The 20,473-nt window shown below is 47.0% G+C and overlaps 1 protein-coding gene across 1 annotated transcript; it reads right to left on the reverse strand.

Annotated features, from left to right (window-relative positions):
* Positions 1–986: 986 nt before the first annotated feature.
* On the reverse strand, positions 987–19,446 carry FBXL16 (F-box and leucine rich repeat protein 16). Its single transcript, XM_063143133.1, has 5 exons — positions 18,729–19,446; positions 11,318–11,826; positions 5,329–5,413; positions 4,365–4,428; positions 987–1,245 (listed from the first exon to the last, which is right to left on the reverse strand). Exons 1-5 carry the CDS (start codon positions 19,434–19,436, stop codon positions 1,097–1,099), a joined length of 1,515 nt encoding a protein of 504 aa, XP_062999203.1. The 5' UTR covers positions 19,437–19,446; the 3' UTR covers positions 987–1,096.
* Between the last annotated feature and the right edge of the window lie 1,027 nt (positions 19,447–20,473).

Consider the following 20,473-nt stretch of genomic DNA (forward strand, 5'->3'; position numbering starts at 1 on the left):
CATATGACCTTCAGGTCGGCCGGGATTGCTCAGGTGAGTTAGTTAAATCCATTCCCTGGGAAAGTTTGCTCCTTGGTCTTTTCTTCGGATGAAGTCGAATTAAAGTCAACCCATCAGCTTCAGTTTCGGGAGCACCTATCGATCCCAACTTCCCGAGAGTCTTCAGGATGAGCTCCAATTTTTTTCTTTCACAGCATTGGTCGGTTTCTTATTCTTTCCCTCTCTCTCTTGCTGCCCCGCCCCATCCCATTTTCTTTTATAAACGTTTCAGCGTCCCATTCTTGGAATTCAGAGGCGAATCCAATGCGCATCTTTGGATACCCCCCATCCTTAATCCGACAAATCGCCTGTCTCAGGAGGGTGCTCCATTTCCCTTCCACTTTCCACCTCAAGCGTGGACGGCACTGACCACTCCAACTGCAGGCTTGACCACCCAGAATCCGTACCTGGGAAGGCCTCCAAGAGGGCTCGCCCCTTATTCTTGCCTCACGATCCACCCGGACTGGACCGGGGAACAGGCGAACTTCTACCCGCCATGGCATGGAACACCTGGACGGAAACCACTTTGATCCAGCACTGAGCGGCAACGGCATTGCCCACCAACTCACCAATCCGCCATTGCAGTTTCTTGCTCATTTTTCTATACTCCTCTCGTTTGTTTTTTATTTTTTGTATGTGTTTTTTTTAAATATTTTTTCAAAAATTAAGTTTCAGGACAGATCACTACACGGAAGACGGGAGAAGATGGAGGCGTGGGAATTTACAAACTTGAGGGATTCTTCCACATTGTCATTGCCACGGCTTATGGGAGGTGGAACGCAACTGCAAAATGCGTCGTCTTTTGAAGGATCTAAGGCTTCGTTTATTGTCCGTTACTCCTTGCCTCATTCACTCTCTGTGTGTACATGTGTGTTGGTTGTGGCTTAAGTCACAGCATCTCTCCCGGAAAAGAAAAAAAATATAGAATATTGTATATATATTTATATATTTATATTAAATGAATAAATAAAACCATGACTCTGATTGGTTGGTCAGTGCTGGGTTGGGATTGGAGGACATGACTCCAGATGTTGGTCAGATTCTTTCACGGAGCTGCTTATTCAATCACCATGCAACGGGGCAGGTGCTGGGAGAAATACTTGAAGAGCTCTGGGGTGGCCCCTGGGCAATTCGTCAGCTCTAACTCTTCTAGGTCTTGAAGCTGGACTAAGCCTGAAAGTCCAGTGGTGGTCAGCAGAGGGCAACCTGGAAAAATTCAGATCAGAGAACACCCTGTGAACAAGAAGGAAGTCTCCTACAGATGGAGAAAAATCAAAGGTGCAAATGCAGAAGAGCATCTGAAGTAGGTCCCAAAGCGGAGAGAAACATGTCAAGATGCTGGAACAAAGATTTTATATGTAAAAAGCCCAACATGTTTTGAGCTATTTTAATTCTTCAGGGGGGGTTATAAAAACGTCTGCAGGAATTCCTGCAACAAATGTCCCCACTCGTGCTGCCTGTGAATCGTAGTAGGAGATGTTTGTTATAGGAATTTCTGCTTTGTACATAGAGAATCTTTATTCCAGCATCCTGAGACATTTCTCTCCATTGTTGATGGAGATGCCCCCAAATTAGACATTGCATCTTTCTATGAGACATTTTATTATTAGGCATGCTTCATTCATTCATTCATTCATTCATTCAATGCACCCTTCCCAAACCTGCTAGTCATCTAATGTGTTGGACCATTGGTGGGCACTGGGTTGGGGAAGAATGATTCAGAAACCTGTGGGGAGGGCTTTTAATCTCCCAGAACATTGCGTTCTGGGTCATAGAGTCGCGCAAACCAACAACACCAAAGATTCCAAAGGGACCAACTCTAGCACAAAGCTGCTGAGTTAAAAATGTTCTATCCTGTTTGACACTGTACAACTTTGATACCTGAAACAAGCACTGAACGTGGCCTCTCTCAATACAGCAAGGAATTGCTCCACTTTGGGGGCCGGTGTGTTGTTTCTTGCTAGTCACACCCCTTCAATTCAGCTGCACTTTACATAAAAAGGTAACATGCATTTTCCTTTCTCTCTGTCTCTGTCTCTCTCCTGTTTTCTTGGCCCCACTCGGTTTCAAGATACGACGCCACATCATCACATTGCGTGGTCATGAAACAATCCAGGCAGGGCCAGTGTTGAGTAGGCATGGTGGGCCACCTGCTAAGGAACCATACCCCAGTAGGGGCCCATGGACAAGAGCCTCCTGGGCTCACTCCTCCTCTTCACCGTTGCAACCTGCTTGTTCTCCTGCCTCTCGCTGTGGCCCAGGCAACGGTGGTGATGAGAAGGAGGAGCAGTAGATGCCACTGCTCCCTCGCTCCCTGCCTCTCTGCCTGTCAAGCTGGCAAGTGGTAGCAATGAAGAGGAACAACAAGAGCTAGTGACAACAGTGGTGAAAAGGTAGCCTCACAGAGGGAGGGGACCCATTGAGCATATCTTGTCCAGGAAAGGAAAGGAAAGGAACCTCTCGTGCAAGTGCTTGAGTTATTGCTGACTCCTAGAGGGTCGCCTGCTTTCGCTGACGTTTTCTTGGCAGACTTTGTAGCGGGGTGGTTTGCTGTTGCCTTCCCCAGTCGTGGTTACCTTTCCCCCAGCTAGCTGAGTACTCATTTTACCAACCTCGGAAGGATGGAAGGCTGAGTCGACCTGAGCCGGCTGCCTGAGAACCGGCTTCCGCTGGGATCGAACTCAGGCCGTGGGGAGAGTTTCGGCTGCAGTAACTGCCACTTACCACTCTGCACCACACGAGGCTCTTGTCCAAGGGCCCTCAAAAAACTGATGCCGGCACTGCCACCACTGATAAGTTAGCCCCGCATTTTGCCACTGTTTGCACTGTCAACTCCCCCTAACTTTTCATCCTACAAATAGGGTGGCAATGGTGGAGGAGGCATTTGGCTCAGTACTAGGGATGATAAATGCTTGGTCAGTGGAACAATTAGTTGTTTTCAAGCTACCTCCTGGGCAAAGTTATGTGTGTTTGGGGGCTGTGTAAATATTACTGGCAATAATAATAGTAATAATAATAATAATAGCTGGGATTGTTTAGGTTGGAAAAAAGGAGGCGGAGGGGAGACGTGATAGAGGTGTACAAAATTATGCAGGGTGTGGAGAATGTGGATAGGGGAACATTTTTCTCCCTCTCCCATAATACTATGACCCAATGGGGTCATCCCATGAAGCTGATTGGTGGGAGATTCAGGACAAATAAAAAGGACTTCTTCACACAGTGCATCATTACTACGAGATGTAGTGATGGTCATCAGTTTGGATGGCTTTAAAAGGGGGTTGGATAAATTCCTGGAGGAGAAGGCTATCAATAGCTATTAGTCCTGATGGCTGTGTGCTACCTCCAGTATCAGAAGCATGCTTATGCACACCAATTGATGGAGGAACCTTGGCTACTAGCCCTGATGGTTATGTGCTACCTCCAGTATCCTAGGCAGTAAGCCTGTGTGCAGCAGTTGCTGGGGAACATGGGTGGGAGGGTGCTGTTGCACTGCGTCCTGCTTTGTTGGCCCCTGGCCGACAGCTCCTTGGGCTGAGCCAGTATGGCATTTCTTATGTTAATAACTATAACAGCAACTACCACCACCACCACTTAATACTGATGTAATGCATTCCAGGTGCTGAAAGTGCTTAGCTCAGTCATCCTTACATCAGTCCTATGCGGAGGCGGAGGCTACTGGTCTGTGGCCGCATCCGGCCATTGGGTGAGCTTATAGCTGAAGCGAGATGTTACTCTTCCCAAGGCCAGTAATGACAACTGACAGAAGAGTTGTTTTCCCCTCCATAATCAAATACGTTTCTTTTGTTCAACTCTGATCGAACAGGTTGCACAGGTTTTGGAAGCCCGGCAAAAGCCTGCCAGACTTCTTTGAAATAAGAACTGTCAGTTCTTTCATCTCACATAGAAGCAGCTGTAGCTCAGTGGGAAAGCACATATTTTGCACACAAAAGATTGCAGAGTCAATCCCCAGCATCACCAGGTAAGGCAGGGAAATCTGACTGAAATGCTGGGAAGCCGCTGCCCTTCAGTGTCGACAATGCTGGGCTGGATAGACCAATGGTCTGACTCAGTCCAAGGCAGCTTCCTGCATTCTTACTTCCATGTTTCTGGGGAGGAAATATGTTTTCCCTAGCCTCAGTTTTTCTTCATCATTCCCTGGCAAAAAAATATATTTCCCCAGTAAACAATTGGTGGTGGTTTTCATGCCAATCAGTTCCTCAATGAGTTTGGGGGTTGAAATGGACCTGTCACTCATACAGAGGCTGACTCTCTTTCAACCCCATGTCCCAGAGTATCAGAAAAGGTTCCCCAAGTTTGGCTCTCACCAGCAAGAGATAAGAGGCGTAAACTTCTCATTCCCAGCAGATGCTTTAGGCCAAAATCTTGAACCTGAAACAGTAGAGAAGAAGGAAGGGTTGGAAACCGAAATTGCGAATAGGTCACAAGCAAAGGGATAAATGGTTCAACACCTGAGGCCTCGCTCTGGGTGAAGCCTGGTAGCCATCTACCTTGAGCCAGGGACGTTTTGATATTGGGATGACCTCCCGAGAGAGGTAATTCGGGTTTCGACACTTTCAGGTGCCAGGCTAAAATCTGGCTCTTTGATAATAAGCAGACTTTGCTGCTAGTGGGTCTGCACTGTGACTCTTGTCAATGTAGATGGGGTGACCCTATGGATGCAGCACCTGGTGAAATCCCCTCTTCATCACAACAGTTAAAGCTGCAAGAGCCCTGCACTATTTTGTATCTGGTCACTCTAGTACAGCTCCTGCGAAGAAGAGGGAATTTCACCAGGTGCTGCATGCCTACAAATGACACCTGCTGAAATTCCCTTTTCAATACAACTGATAAAGATACAGAAACCGTGTCCTCCTTTTCATATGGTCACCCTAGAGAGCAATTCATTAGGAGGGGTTCTACTCTTTTGCAAGCTTAGATTTAGTCTTAAGTACCTGGCTTTTTTTCTGGTAAGAAAAAAGATGGAAGAAGCAATAGGAACACCTAGGAGGGTAACAAATGGAAGATGACATCGTCTGGATGCCCGTAAAATTCTGTGAATGAGGGAGGCTGATTCCACAATAAATGGGTCAGCTGGAAGCACTTCTGGGGCATGGGGCAGGCCAACAAATGGTTTGAATAGCCCAGCTCTCAGGAATTGGACAAAAATGTGTTGTTTTCCTTTGCCCCCAGAAAGACAGACCGTAGGTCTTTTTTTCTGCCATTTCTGCCTCATTATAGTCTCTACTGAGAGAACCCACAGAATCAACCTGTCTTTTCCCCATCACCTACCTGGCAGCACCAGCGGAGGTATAAGTTCCTAAGGGACGACATGGTGGATAAGTAACTGAGTCCGGTATCTGTGATCCGTACACACCTGCAGAAGAGGTGGAAAATCACAACCATAAGGAGAAAAGTATGAGCAACAGCAGTGAGGGGGCATGGAAGAAACTTTAAGTCAGGGGAAGGCAACCTAATTCCCTAATTTCCTTGTCCTAATTCCAATGACACTGTTTCCATTCCAGCCCCATCCTTTCCAAAACAGTTTATTTATTTATTACATTTTTATATTGCCCAATAGCTGAGGTTCTCTGGGCAGTTCTGTTGGATCCCGAATTGGATCCTGGTTTTTATTTTTCCACTGTTTTTACAATTATCTGGAGACCTGGAAGAAGTGAAGAGTCAGCAGAACATAATCACTTAAAGGTCAACGTTTCAGCTGGACACTTATTGAATTGTTGAATTGTTGTGGGGAAGGTATTTTCTGTAATTAATCAATTAGTGATTGCATCATTGTACAGGTCTGCCTATATAAGTAGCTGTGTTTTGCATGGTTGTTATTCCCTCATCTTACCCCAACTTGATGTATACTGTATTGATTGGTCGTCTGTGAGTATTTGTATATGTGCTGCCATAACTAAATTATTACAACTGTCAGTAAAGGATTTACTTTTAACTTACAAGGAATCCTTTGCCTCGTTGGTCTTTGCTGCATCCTAAACTGAGAGCCCCTGCTACTACTGCTAGTCACTGGTTCAGCCTGTGATTTTCCAACAAGTTCACCATTAAAACCATAAATACAGCAAGCCGCCCTGAGATCCTAGTGGTATTGGGCGGGATACAAATGTTTTAATAAATAAGTCAGATCATAATATAAGCTATAAAAGTTTTTTTTAAAAAATACCATATCATACATCAATAATTTATGGTCCAGGGAAAGCCTGTGTGAAAAGGTATGTTTTCAGGAGGCGTTTAAAGGATGTGACATTTTCCGCCTCTTGAATGAATATTTTCCAGAGGGTGGGGGCCGCCACAGAGAAGGTCCTGCTGCTGAGGTTCTTCATGGTGACTTCCTCTGAAGATTGTAAATGTCGTCTGGGTGTATATAGCAGAAGGCGGTCTGCTAGGTATCCCGGTCCCAAGTTGTTTAGGGCTTTATTTCGGTCTCAGCTGATGAACTGTCTAAAATACTGCGCTCATCGAAGCCTTCCACTTGTTCCCGTGATCCGATTCCCTCTCGCGTCTTTATTAATCTTATCCCCGCTATCCTCCCGTCCTTGCTTCACATCATTAATTCTTCTCTGTCCTCTGGTTCATTTCCTTCTGCTTTTAAACATGCTACAGTCTCTCCCATTCTCAAAAAACCCACTCTTGATCGACTATCCCTGTCTAACTACCGACCTGTCTCCCTCTTGCCCTTTGTCTCAAAGATCCTGGAACGTCTGGTCTACTCTCGTTGTCTTGACTTTCTCTCTAATAACTCTGCTCTGGATCCCTTTCAATCTGGCTTCCGTCCTTTGCATTCCACTGAAACAGCCCTTACCAAGATCACCAATGATCTTCTTACTGCCAAGTCTAAAGGCCATTATTCTGTTCTTATTCTCCTTGATCTAACCGCAGCCTTTGACACGGTTGATCACGATCTTCTCTTAGATTCCCTCCACGACCTTGGACTCTGTGGCTCTGTCTATAACTGGTTCGCCTCCTATCTAGAGGGTCGCTCTTTCAGCGTGTCGGCTAACGGCAGCTCGTCCTCCTCTTTTCCCCTTTCAGTTGGGGTTCCGCAAGGCTCGGTGCTTGGCCCGTTGTTGTTCTCTCTATACATGCTGCCCTTGGGCAAGCTCATTCAATCTCATGGCCTCCAATATCACCTGTATGCCGATGATACACAATTATATCTTTCATCTCTGGAACTTTCTCAAGATGTTCACGATCGTATCTCGGCATGTCTTTCAGATATCTCAGCCTGGCTGCTTCATCGTCGTTTGAAACTTAACATGGCAAAGACTGAACTGCTAGTTTTTCCTCCTAAACCTTCTCCTCACCTCTCATTCTCCCTTACTGTCAACGATGTCACGCTTACTCCGGTCAAGGAAGCTCGTAGTCTTGGCTTTATATTTGACTCCTCGCTCTCCTTTACTCCTCACATCGAGGCAGTAGCTAAATCCTGTCGTTTCTTCCTGTATAATATTGCCAGGATTCGACCATTTTTGTCTGTCTCTTCTGCCAAGACTCTCGTTCACGCACTGGTTATCTCTCGGTTGGACTACTGCAACCTTCTTCTCTCTGGCCTTCCTTCATCTCACATCAGTCCGCTGGTCTCTGTCCACCACTCTGCCGCTAAGATCATCTTCTTGGCCCGCCGCTCTGACCATGTCACTCCACTTCTGAAATCTCTTCATTGGCTTCCAATTCACTTCAGAATCCAATATAAACTTCTCCTACTGACCTTCAAAGCTCTTCACTGCCTAGCTCCTGCCTATCTCTCCTCTCTCATCTCACACTATCGCCCCGCTCGGGCTCTCCGCTCCTCCGATGCCATGCTTCTCGCCTGCCCAAGGACCTCCACTTCCCTTACTCGGCTTCGTCCTTTTTCTTCTGCTGCCCCTTACGCCTGGAACGCTCTTCCAGAACACTTGAGAACTACAAACTCAATCACTGCTTTTAAGACTCAGCTCAAAACTTTTCTTTTCCCTATAGCCTTCAAATATTGAGTTTGTTCTGACTTTACACTGTTGGTTTTGCCCTACCCTGTGCCTGTTTACACTTCCCTGTGCCTGTTTGCATTCTCCTTCCCTCTTTATTGTTTACTACAACTTATTAGATTGTAAGCCTATGCGGCAGGGTCTTGCTATTTACTGTGTTATCTGTACAGCACCATGTACATTGATGGTGCTATATAAATAAATAATAATAATAATAATAATTTATAAGAGAATAATATAACCTTGTTCGTGGCTCGGTATCTAACAGGCAGCTTGTGCAGTTCTGTTAACACAGGTCGCCATCAAAATGAGGATATGCAACAGCCCCATAAGATAAGAGAATCCTGGAGCATCCAGATATTAAGGTCAAGGTTGCTGTCAGGTGTTTGTGATGCACATCTTTCCTTCCACGTAAACAGTTTTCAATTTTTTTTTTACCAGAGATCATCAGTGGGGTCAGGAACAACAGTCTCTCAGCTTCCTAAGCTGTTGCACTCAAACAAAAAATGTTGATCCACACTTCACAAGTGACAGCATACAAAGAGACCGGCAGTAACCCACAGTTCCTCGTAACTCACTGTGAAGGCTGGGCGGATGGAGTCTCACTCATATATAGCTGTGCCCTGTGGCATGCAAGTTGTCAGAGGCTGTGCTGGCTCCGGGTTTTTCAGGGTCCTTGGGTGAGACACCCTCAATGGAACCCCTCCCTCAGTGAGTCCACTTTCTCAGTGTCATTGTCACCAGCTGTTCTTGCATTTCCTCTTTTTCATTATTGCTACCACTTCCTTGCTTTACAGGTGGACCGCCAGTGAGCAGGAAAGCAGCGGCATTTCCTCCTCCTCCCCCCCTCCCCACCACCGTTGTCTGGGCCAGAGCGAAAGAACATTGCCGTAGGGAAGAGGAGGAGCAACTCCAGGGGAGGGGCTTGTGAGTGGGCCTTTGCTGGGGTGTGGGCCCTCAACAAGTGCCCAATCATGCCTACTCTTTGCCAAAGCACCCCATGTGTTAAATGAGCTTATGCATTTAACATATCTTGTTTTTACCTTGAAAAGAGCCATGGGAGCCTCTTGATCAGGAATGGGACTGTGACAAACAATAACTTTTCCCCTTCCAGTCCTAGTGGAAATCCCCCCACCCCCAACCAAAGCTGCTATTTTCCCTTGGAGGGAAACTGCCATTACTGTGCTCTTAAACTTTTTTTTTAAAAAAAGCACTGCATTTATTCACTGCCTTATTGATTAAGAGGAAAGAAAAGAAGGAGAAAACTGCAAAATGGCTCTGGGAGGTGTGTGTGGATTTCTTGGTGATAACATGGTCACCAGCCAATCAGTGCTGTGCACAGCCAGAAATTTGCAGAACCATGCTCCCATCCCCAAGAGCTCAGTTCTAGAGAGGCACAGGCCCGTCTGAAACCACTGCAGACAGGATGATAAAAATTACATGTGCCTTCACGTGTGAAGAAAGTGGATAGGGAGACATTTTTCTCCCTCTCTCATAATACTAGACCCCTGTGGGGTCATCCCATAAAGCTGATTGGTGGGATATTCAGGACAGTTCAAAGGAAGGACTTATTCACACAACGCATAATTAAACTATGGAATTTGCTACCACGCGATGTAGTGATGGCCGCCAATTTGGATGGCTTTAAGCAGGGATTGGACAATTCATGGAGGGCAAGGCTTTCAATAGCTATTAGTCCTGATGGCTGTATGCTACCTCCAGTATCAGAAGCAATATGCCTATGTACTACCGTTGATGGGGAACTTTGGAGGGAGGATGCTGTTACACTCATGTCCGGCTTGTGGATTTCTTGTGGGCAGCTGGCTAGCCACTGTATGAACCGACGGTCTGATCCAGCATGGCTCTTCTTAGGTTCTTAGGTTCATCCAGAAATAGGTTCCCTGCACATGCTAGGACAACGCACGAGGGGGCAGCATTGGACTAGAGAGGTCGTGTTGGCTGTGGAGAAAAGGAGGGCATTTCCAGATGGCAGTAACCTCCCTCCACTGTCCAGAGTAGTGATGGCTGTGCATTGGAGAAGTCCTGATGGCTACGTGCAACCTCCAGTATCAGAGGCAGTAAGCCTGTATACAGTGCTTGCTGAGGAACATGGGTGGGAAGGTGCTGTGGCACCCATATACTGCTTGTGGGTCCCTGGTCGACAGCTGGTTGGCCTCTTTGTAAACAGAGTGTTGGACTAGATGGACCCTTGGTCTGATCCAGCATCAGGGCACTTCTGATGTTCTTATATGGCCCCTCCAAAGAGCTAGAGTGGCTAAAAGAACCCCCTCACTCTTCACAACATTAAGGAGGGTGGAGGGGAGGTAGACTAGATCAGAAGTACTGCCATCCCACTGCAACACTTACGTTACACTCACAGATTTAGGGCACAATCCTATGCATGTTTAGACAGAAGCCCAAAGCATGGCTGGCTAGGGAATGCTGGGAGTCATAGGACTCCCCCCCCCCATCTAAACATGCATTGGATTGTGCCCATAATGGTTTTTAATATGGGGTTGATTCCACCTCCTGGAATGCTCTAAGAATCACTCTAGGTAGTATCCAGTGTTAACCAGGCTTAAAGGAGAGCCACTGAAATGAATGGGACATTAGTTAGTCGTGACTAACTAAAGTCCCATTCATTTCAATGGGCCTATTTTGTGCAGGACTAATATTAGATACCCCCCCCCCCTGTGTTTATGATTTGCACTTAATTTTCGGTTTGTGGATTTATTTGATCATCTGTACATCGACTCGGGCAATTTAGAAATATTTTAAGAAATACGTATCTGTGTTACGGAGGGTCATTTGATTAAAGACGGCCCAGCATTGGGCAAAAGGCAGGATACAAATAAATATAATAATGATGATGATGATGATGATGATGATGATGATGATGATGATCCCCAATGCCTAGTGCTGGAGCAGAGAGAGAGATAGGAGGTGCTGCTGTGAGGGTCACCAGCTGCATAGGTGGATGTGAGCCGTAGCCCTTTGCAGAGGTGGGCTCAAGCGTTGCTCCTTGAGATGCCTCAGCTCTTTGCAAAGTCCTGGGCCTTTGGGGCTCTCAAGTACCATTATAGGAAAGCAGAACGACCACTGTCTTATATTGAGTCAGTCCACTGGTCCACCCAGCTCAGTATGTCCTTTACATGACATCCTCCTCCTGTCCCGTGCTTTGCAACCATTATCGTGGCTTTTTCCCCTAACGAGGAAAGTCTAGTACTTTTGCTCTCCATGACTAGAACCCTTGTATAACTGCGCAATCCTGCTACCTACCTCGATTCCCTACCTACCTGTCGAGCACCAGCTCTTCCAGTTTGTGCAGGTCACAGGCGATGTACTCAAGGGCCATGTCCGTGATCCGAGGGCACCACGACAGGTCCAGGCTCCGGAGCTTACGGAGGTTCTCCGCCACCAGCTCCACGCCATCGTCCGTCACCTTGGAACAGCCGGAAAGGCTGAGCGTGCTTAGGTTGGGGAGGCTGTGCACCATGTTGACCACCCCGTGGTTTGTGATTTCCCAGCAGGAGTTGAGGCGGAGGGTGTGGGTCGTGTAACCCTGCTTGGCAGTGAAGTAGGCCAGGGCCGTGTCCGTCACGTGGTAGGCCTGAAGGTTCAGCTCGGTCAGGTTGGGCAGCAGCTGGGAAATGGCAGCGATGGCGTCGTCGGCCACGTTGATGCAGTCGCTGACACTCAAGGAGGTGATGCGGGCGTTCAGGCTCGACCAGAGGCCCGCCTCGGTGAAATCGTTACAGCCGGACAGCTCCAGCCGCATGACACCCTGCATCTGTTCCAGCATGACCTGTGAAGGGGAACATAGCAGAGACGTTGCCTGGTTGATCAGAGGTACAAAAGTGAGAGGGCATCCAAATTAGACCCACGAAGGGAACAGAAACATCTCAGGATGGTGAGGCAAAGATTTTATTTGAAGAAGACGAAGAAGATAAAGACGCCCAACATGCTTTAGTCTACTTGCAATTTAAGACCTTCTGCAGGGTGTTGTTAAAAATGTCTGCAGAAATCCTGATAATAGATATCTGGTGACTCTGGTGGATTTTTGTAGGAGACATTTATTATCAGAATATCTGCAGGTTTTTATAACTCACTGAAGAAGGCCTTAAACTTAGGGCTGTGCACTGCTTCCGTTCTGGATCTGAATTCTGAGCCAAAGTGGGACAATTTGGACCGGATCAGGCCATTCCTGAAGCGGGTCAGGACCGGGCCAAAGCAGATCAGGATTGGGCCAAAGCACTTTGGAGCGCTTTGGCTCGATCCAGACAGCTGCCCATCCATCCGCCCAAGCCCCCTGCTCCTTTTCTGGACCCACCAGGAGCACCCACAGCTGCAGCTGTCACGATTTTCCCCCATTGGAAATGGAATGCTGTGTTAATGCCAGGGAGGGGTCTTGGGCGGCTGTGCCAAGCGGGGTGGTGGGGTGGTGGTGGCAATTTGCATGTCCAAATCTTGCTTTGGATCCGGAAACTGAAGTAGGTCAGACCAAGTCCAAATCAGGCTGAGGTGGGTGGGTTGGGGCCAATTTGGAAGATCAGAATCAGCCTCCGAAGTGGGTCAGGGGTCATGAGCACAGCCCTACTTAAAATACAAATAGGCCAAAACACATTGGGCTTCCCCTCCCCCCCCCACGAATAAAACCTTTGTTTCAGCATTCTAAGACATTTCTGTTCTATATGTGACTTTAGTTGCCAAGACATATCTATCTGTGATGTCCCAGCCGGCTTTCGAAATTGTCATTGGGCATTTTGACAGTGGCCATACAGAGAGGATGGCTGTTCAGAGAAGGGCCATAGGTCAGTGGTTGAACGCTTGCTTTATATGCAGACGGTCCCAGGTTTAATTCCCAGCATTTCTAAGGAGATTCTGCCAGTCAGTGTCATCAGTACTGGGCCCAATGAACCAAGGGTTTGACTTGGTATAAAAAGTAGCTTCCTATGTTCCTAAGATCGTTTTAAGATACAAAACACATAGGGTGCATTCACAACAACCTAGGTTTGTTTGTTTTTTAACCCCTGGGCTGTTGTGAACAAAGTACGAGTGAGCAAGCATCCTGGCTCCTGCCACCCGATCACTCCCACTGTGGCTAAACAACCCAGGGATGCTCTATCCCTGGGTTGTTTAGTGTGACATGCGAACCAGGAATTCTGAATTTCCGATTCAGGCATCCCAGCAAACAACCCAGGGATGAAGCATCCCCGAGTTGCATTTATTTATTTATTTATTTATTTATTACATTTTTATACCACCCAATAGCTGAAGCTCTCTGGGCGGTTCACAAAAATTAAAACCTTAATAAAACAACCAACAGTCTAAAAACACAAATACAAAATACAGTATAAAAAGCACAACCAGGATAAAAACCACGCAGCAGAAATTGATATAAGATTAGAGTTAGAACAGTAAAATTTAAATGTAAGTTAAAATTAAGTGTTAAAATACTGAGTGAATAAAAAGGTCTTCAGCTGGCGACGAAAGGAGTACAGTGTAGGAGCCAGGTGGGCCTCTCTGGGGAGCTCATTCCACAGCCGGGGTGCCACAGCGGAGAAAGCCCTCCTCCTAGTAGCCACCTGCCTCACTTCCTTTGGCAGGGGCTCACGGAGAAGGACCCCTGTGGATGATCTTAAGGTCTGGGCAGGTACATATGGGAGGAGGCGTTCCTTCAAATAACCTGGCCCAAAACCGTTTAGGGCTTTGAATGTTAATACCAGCACTTTGAATCGGGCCCGGACCTGGACTGGCAGCCAATGAAGTTGTAAAAGGACTGGCGTGATGTGATCTCGCTGGCCAGTCCCTGTTAGTAAACGGGCTGCCCTGTTTTGTACCAGCTGAAGTTTCCGGACCGTTTTCAAAGGCAGCCCCACGTATAACGCATTGCAGTAATCCAAACGAGAGGTTATCAGAGCATGGATAACTGTAGCTTGTTTAACCCCCCCCTGCTTTCAGCGGGAGAGATTGGATAGCAACAGCCAGACCGTTGTGTTCCCAAAAATCCAGGTGGGGTTTTTGGGGTTGTTTTTTTTTAAAAAAAAAGAGCCGGAATGTTGTGACATCCAAATGCAGCCGTAGGTTTGCAGGGAAATAAACCCTCTGGCTTGGCCGGCTTCACCTCAAAATCAGATTATCTGGACAAAAGACAAAACAACAACCCTAAAGTGAATACAAGCTGCCGTTTCTGAAACCTCCATAGTTATTGATAGCAAAAGCTTTGGTTCCATCCTATTATTTATTTATTTGGTTTATATATACATCTTCTGAGTTGCCCTATAGCCAAAGCTCTCAGGGCGACATCAATAAATACAGAATAAAATCAATAAAATACAACTCAATGCAATAAAGAAAAAGCATCCGCAAACATAATATAAGACAATGGAGAGTAACGCATCAAAAACAATACTCTAAAGATAAAGAAAAATCAATGAAAATAAAAACAGCACAACACTGAGATCAATCTTGGGAGTAGAGTAAATAGCAAGTCAAAAGGCCTGAGAGAATAAAAAGGACTTTGCCTGGCATGTAAATTAGGGGCCTCTGAACATTCTGCAATTGGAGGGCTAGCGCCGAATAGCAGTCCACCAAATCTCATTAAGCAGGGGTCGGAACAGGCTAAAGTGGCCACTGAAGGATCAACAAAAAAAGAAGAGATTCATCCCCTAAAAATAGAACCAAAGAAGACACCAATTTGCATAAAACCTGTATATGTTCAAAAATTTAGAAATAATGCGTGTTTCTATATCAGGGGGAAATTGTGCTGCCTTACCAGGGCTGCTGCTTTGCGCGATTGTGATGGGTTCTGTTACACAGGCAGACAAGGGAGACCACGTGCTTTGAATTGCTGACCACGCGGTTTGAAATTGAAAACTTCCCCTCCTTTCGTTGCTCATAGCCTTGAATGGGACAGCACCATCTAGTGGCTGATTTGTACCTCAACTTTGACTTTAGATGCTGGGAAAACCCGCACTATTTCAAAAGAACTGGAATCTCTCAGGTATTTCTTAGAGTGAGATTTCCGGAGGAAGGAGCGGGAGGCTTCCTGGAGGTTGATGACGTCATCGAAAGGACCCACGAACTTCCATGAGTGGCCAATCACGAACGTGCCATATATCACTGGTGTAGAGATGCTCAGTGACTATCATTTAAATAGAAATACAGTCCATCTCACCATAGTGGGCAAGGTGACGTTTGTGCCTGCTCAGCCTCCTGTCCAAATGCTGCCAATGTTTGATGGGCGACTTCAAGGTCCCCTGTTGCTCTCCTTTCTTTGGGTATTCTATCTTGAAACCAGATTTGGACCAGATAGCCCTTCAAAAAGAAGACTGTCCCCTCCCAGCCATTTAAGTAGAGGACTGTCCTTTGTAAAGTAGGACCTGTGGCCAGAGGCGGCTCTATATTTGGGGTGAATGGGGCAGTGGCCCTCTCCTCCCCCCCACAAGTAGAAACCTTTGCTTTGGTGCATGGCATTCCACTGCTGATTCCAATGCTTGATCGTCTCTTGCCATCTCTGACAATCTCAGTAGAGTATATTGAGCCTCTGTCCTACACTCTGCCTGCCCCAGTGAGCACCAGTCGCCACTGCCCATGGCCACCCTAAGTGGATGCTAAAGAAAAAAAAGTGGTAGGGCTCAAACAAGCCCCAGCGGATCCCCGTCAGATGGCCAAGTATGCAGGCCACTGCTGGTCCTCTGCTGGTCCTCTGGTTGAATTGTGAACTTTGGAATTGACTAGCTTACCCACCATCTGCAGTCCTCTTGCATTTATTTCTTAACCGCTTAATTAATCGGTTAAAAAGGCAGATGATTAGCCTGCTAGAAATGCTTTAATCCTTTCGCAGGCCTTGTTTAAAGACATCTGCCTCTGGGGTTGGGCAGCAGCGTTTAATTTCCCCGTTAAATATATGGCGTTGCCGCCTTTCGCTGCAAGCGCACCATGAGCCCTCCTCGGTCGCCATGCAGCAGCCACGTGGCAATCTGTGGATCAAGGCAACTCCAGGACTTTCTAGACCTTTAAAAAGAAAACAAGATGGATTCTCTCTCTCTCTCTCTCTCTCTCTCTCTCTCTCTCTCTCTCTCTCTCTCTCTCTCTCTCTCTCTCCCCCCCCCCCTCCTACCCACCTTTGGTGTGGTGTTGGATCACAGCACTCAAATGTGCCTCCAAGGCCAACTTCGTGGCAGGAAATAGTGGCACTTGCAATTTGCTGGATTTCTTTCTTTTCTCATATTAGGGAAAATCTATGGTTCAGAGTGGGGAGTCCACAGCAGGGTGGGGTGGCTTGTGGCTCTGATGTCAGTGGGGCAGTGAATCCACTCTGGGTTTCAGTCAGACCCAGTCCGAGCTCTAAACGAGCTGTCCAAGGTGCTCCAGTGTTCTTGATTTACCAGAGGGGGAAACCCTATCCTGGGCAAATCCTTGGCCCATTTAGCTCAGTATGGGCTGCATACTGACGATCATACTGCTCGTCAGATGTGTTGGACTCCCATCATTCCCAGCTAGCTGGAATGGAGTATCCTGGAGAAGGGCATGCTGCTTTAGTGTCCATGTGCATGAGTTTATTCAGGGATGGAACACTTCCAGCCGATGAAGCCCCTGTGGATTCCTTCAGGGGGTGGTGCTGGGTTTACCCCTGGCTATAAGATAAGTGTGACCTGTAATGATATGTGCAGCGTGGAATGCACTTTTTCAGGGTGCCAATCAGCCAGCCAGCCATGCCCATTTCTAGAATACTCTATTCCATTCCCACCCGTTCCTATATAAACCTGGCTTCAATGGCCTTGCTCTATAGCCTAGGATCAATTAGGTTGGTGTGTACCAGGGCCTTTTTGATGGTGACCCCCACCCCCACCCCCATGGTTGTGGAATTCCCTTCCCTGGGAGTGTCACTGAAATTCCTCCCTACTTGTCTCAATTAAAGCATTTTTTAAAAAAAATCCATGTGGCTTTTTGGATGGATTTTATGCTGTTTTTATAGATTACATATTGCAATCGGTTTGGGGTTAGTCTACATGACCTTTCAGGGTCCCTTGCAGCCCAGTGGCATTGACAGTAAAAAAGAAAGAAAGAAAAATGTTCTGAATACTACTCTCCCCTCCCCTGTAAGGAATGTGATTTGACCAGACAGGACTCTGAGAGTTATTCCTGAATGGAAGATACCCCATCTGTTTGTCCCCCCTTGGCCAGTGGTAGGTCAGTTGTCCTACGAGGCCAGTGGAACATGTGGTGGACTGCAACTCCCATCACCCCAACCAGCATAGCTAGAGGTGAAGGGTGATGGGATTTATAGTCCACCAACCTCTGGAGGGTCCTTTTAGATTGCCATGTGCACTATTTCAGTCGCGAAGCACACAACTCATGTTTCTCTTCTCTGCCCCAATGATGCGTTCCCTGCTTTACAACTGCTTTTACATTTCTGATAATGTTAGAAAGAGAGAGAGAGAGAGAGAGAGAGAGAGAGAGAGAGAAAACTGTTTGCCAACCCCGTTTAACAACAACAACAACAACAACACTCTGTGTGTGCAGTTTTGCATTTTAAATTCACCCAAATCACAGCACCATCATGATATTTTAGTATGTTTTTAGGATGCTTTAGGATGTTTTTAAACAGTATATGCCATGTTTTTAATAATTATTTTATGTATTTTATTCTTATTGTTATTCCCTGCCTCGATCCAATTGGAGAGGCGGGTAAGAAATATATTATTATTATTATTATTATTATTATTATTATTATTATTATTATTATATTATGATAAGGATGAAAATGAAGCTGACTTCTGCAACCTGGATGTTAAATGCATCTGTCAAACTCAACTATGCCCTATCAACCTGCCTGGTCACTGAGGTCCTCGGAAAGCATGATCCTGGTGGAACTCCCTGCCTCTGGAGGTCAGGCCTGTGTTGATTCCATCGCCTCCTGAAAGCAGCTTAATACCAGAAAGTCTTTCTTGAGTAAGACTTTATCGGTACTCTGTTTTTTAAAATGGAAGTTTTTAATATGGTGTTTTATTCCTTTTATCCCTTTATCTTTTATTGTTCACTGCTCTAGAATCTGTTGAGATATGGAGCAGTTTATAAATGTTGACAATCAATCAGTCTAGTTGGGAATAAGCACCACTTTGTAGAAGAAAGGGATAATGTATTCTTTTAAAGTAAAAACAATAACACGAGCTTCTGTAACTGTGTGTGAGCACAGACAGCCTCTCTCGGACAATTTTTTTTAAAAAGGGCAAGGGCAGGGGCAGGAGTGTGTGTATGTGGGCGGGGGAGGACGCTGCCCTGATGAATTCATACTGCTGGGTGCGTTTGCTGCCGCCTGCATCACTTTCCACTCTCTGGATGGCCGTTTGTGGGGACAAGGCTAAACTGTGGCACCCTGGGTTTCAACTCTCCAGGTCAAGCCCTAAGTGCACCATCTCAACCTGCAGAAGAGCGATTCTGGGCACGGATGAAGGTCAAGCCCTAAGTGCACCATCTCAACCTGCAGAGGAGCATTTCCGGACATGGATAAAGGTCAAGCCCTAAGTGCACCATCCCAACCCGCAGAAGAGTGATTCTGGGCATGGATGAAGGTTGAGCCCTAAGTGCACCATCTCAACCTGCAGAAGAGCGATTCTGGGCACGGATGAAGGTTGAGCCCTAAGTGCACCATTTCAACCTGCAGAAGAGTGATTCTGGGCATGGATGCAGGAGAAGACCTACCTCAAGACCTGCATCCGTGATGGTTGATCTCTTAAGGCTCATAGACTTCACCCCTTTCTTGGACAGGGGATAGTTATCAATGAACTCACAAATGTCCAGGTCTGAGACCCCAACCAAGCAAAACCCATCAAAGCCTCTGATGGCGAAACCTTGGAGGTTGACGAATTCCTTGTCCCCACTGGGCAGGACGTTGTAGAGCTCTTTGGTGTGCAGGACCGGCGTCAGGCCAAGCCAGAACTTGGGCTGGTACAAGACCCTCCTCCACGCCTTACACACCTGGGCCAGGACACACTTCTCGCAGGCGGAAAAGTACATAAACAGGCGGTTGAGGATCTTTTCGTCCACCGCCAGTTGTCGTTCAGTGGGGGAACTGGAGAGGTCCTCTAAGGAGGGGACTTCCCCATTGGTCGGGGAGGTCTCGCTGGAATTCAGTCCTACCACAGTGGTCCCAGAAGGAGATGGCACCCCTGCGAGAGCAGCCAATGACAAGGGTGGCGCCAGGCTGGGCATGGGCAGGTCGCTGTGATTCACTAAGGCTGGGCTGATGATGGCAGGCACAGAGGACGGCTGGCACAGGCGGTTTTTCATCGCTGGGGTCCCTTTGGTGATGCTGGCTGAGCCAAGGCCATTGGCCTGGGCGGGGATCTTCACGAGTCCGTTCCGGGGTAAACAGGGGGGTTTGGTGTCACCGTTGCTCTGGTTCGACATCTTCCAAGGTCACTCTGGAAAACAGCAAAGGAAAGAGTATGAGGAGATGGGACAAATGGGCACCGACCAGGCTGAGTGGAGCTGAAATGGCTCAGAAGATGTAAGGAAAAACGAAGAAGAGTTCTCGCTATTGTTCAATATATTGAACAATAAAGAAATCGAGTACAACCATTGTGAGTGGTGTGGTACTCCACTTGCAGACGATTTTGTAGAGCCATATCGCATAATACTGAAGTTTAGGGTGACCCTATGGAAAGGAGGACAGGGCTCCGGGCCAGGAGAGGGTTGGGTTTGCATTGGAGGAGTCCCGTGAGTGTTTGCTGTTGCCCTCCCTCCCCAGCAGCTGCAAGCAACCTGTCCTCTTTCCCCAGGTATTTAAAACCTTCAACATCCTGTAGTTGCGAGCCTGAGGCTCTCTGCCGTGGGCAAGAAGCCGCTACTTAGAGGTCTACGGACAGTTGAAGTAACAATCCACAATACTGAGACACCTGGAGATTCAGTGTTCTTTGGATGTCGCTAGAGAAGCTCCCCCACATATCAAACCTCTCAGGGTGTACAGAGGAGGGGGAAGAACCAAACAAGAACTAAGGGAACTAGGAATCAGAAGAACCACGGCCATTCAGATGTAACAGCAAAGGGAATTACCAGAAAGACATTGGCCATTGATCATTGGATACCACTTCCTGTGTCTCGCTGGGCTTATTCCTGCTTCCTGGTTAATAGTGTGTAACATCATAAAGAGCACAATGGTCCTCACCAGGGGTAGATATAAACAACTAGGTCTGGTTCCAGTCACTGAAGATGTGATCTCCTATACCAAGGCCCAAAAACAATTAAAAATCACTAACTTTTTCCCCATCAACTCTGAGGAACTTCTCAATCTAACACCCGAGACAAAGACTCCTAATAAGGAGGTTCTAGACTGGTCCCTGGGACCTCAGAGTATAATGAGGGTCATGGACTGGGAAAACTCAGAGGAATGCAGATGCAGTTTAGCTGCAGAATTTGTATCTGTGGGGCTCCCCCTTGCAGAGACT

Source organism: Elgaria multicarinata, chromosome 17, assembly GCF_023053635.1.
Source record: "Elgaria multicarinata webbii isolate HBS135686 ecotype San Diego chromosome 17, rElgMul1.1.pri, whole genome shotgun sequence".
NCBI classification, from domain to species: domain Eukaryota; kingdom Metazoa; phylum Chordata; class Lepidosauria; order Squamata; family Anguidae; genus Elgaria; species Elgaria multicarinata.

What these genes read in the sequence shown, in the direction of transcription:
- FBXL16 (XM_063143133.1), bottom strand. Translation starts at nt 19,436, where the DNA reads ATGTCGAACCAGAGCAACGGTGACACCAAACCCCCCTGTTTACCCCGG. An exon ending in GAAGAGCTGGTGCTCGACAG is followed by an intron (nt 5,414 to 11,317) that starts GTAGGTAGGGAA and finishes CCTCTTCTGCAG; the next exon opens with GTGTGTACGGATCACAGATA. An exon ending in ACGCCTCTTATCTCTTGCTG is followed by an intron (nt 1,246 to 4,364) that starts GTGAGAGCCAAA and finishes GAATTTTTCCAG; the next exon opens with GTTGCCCTCTGCTGACCACC.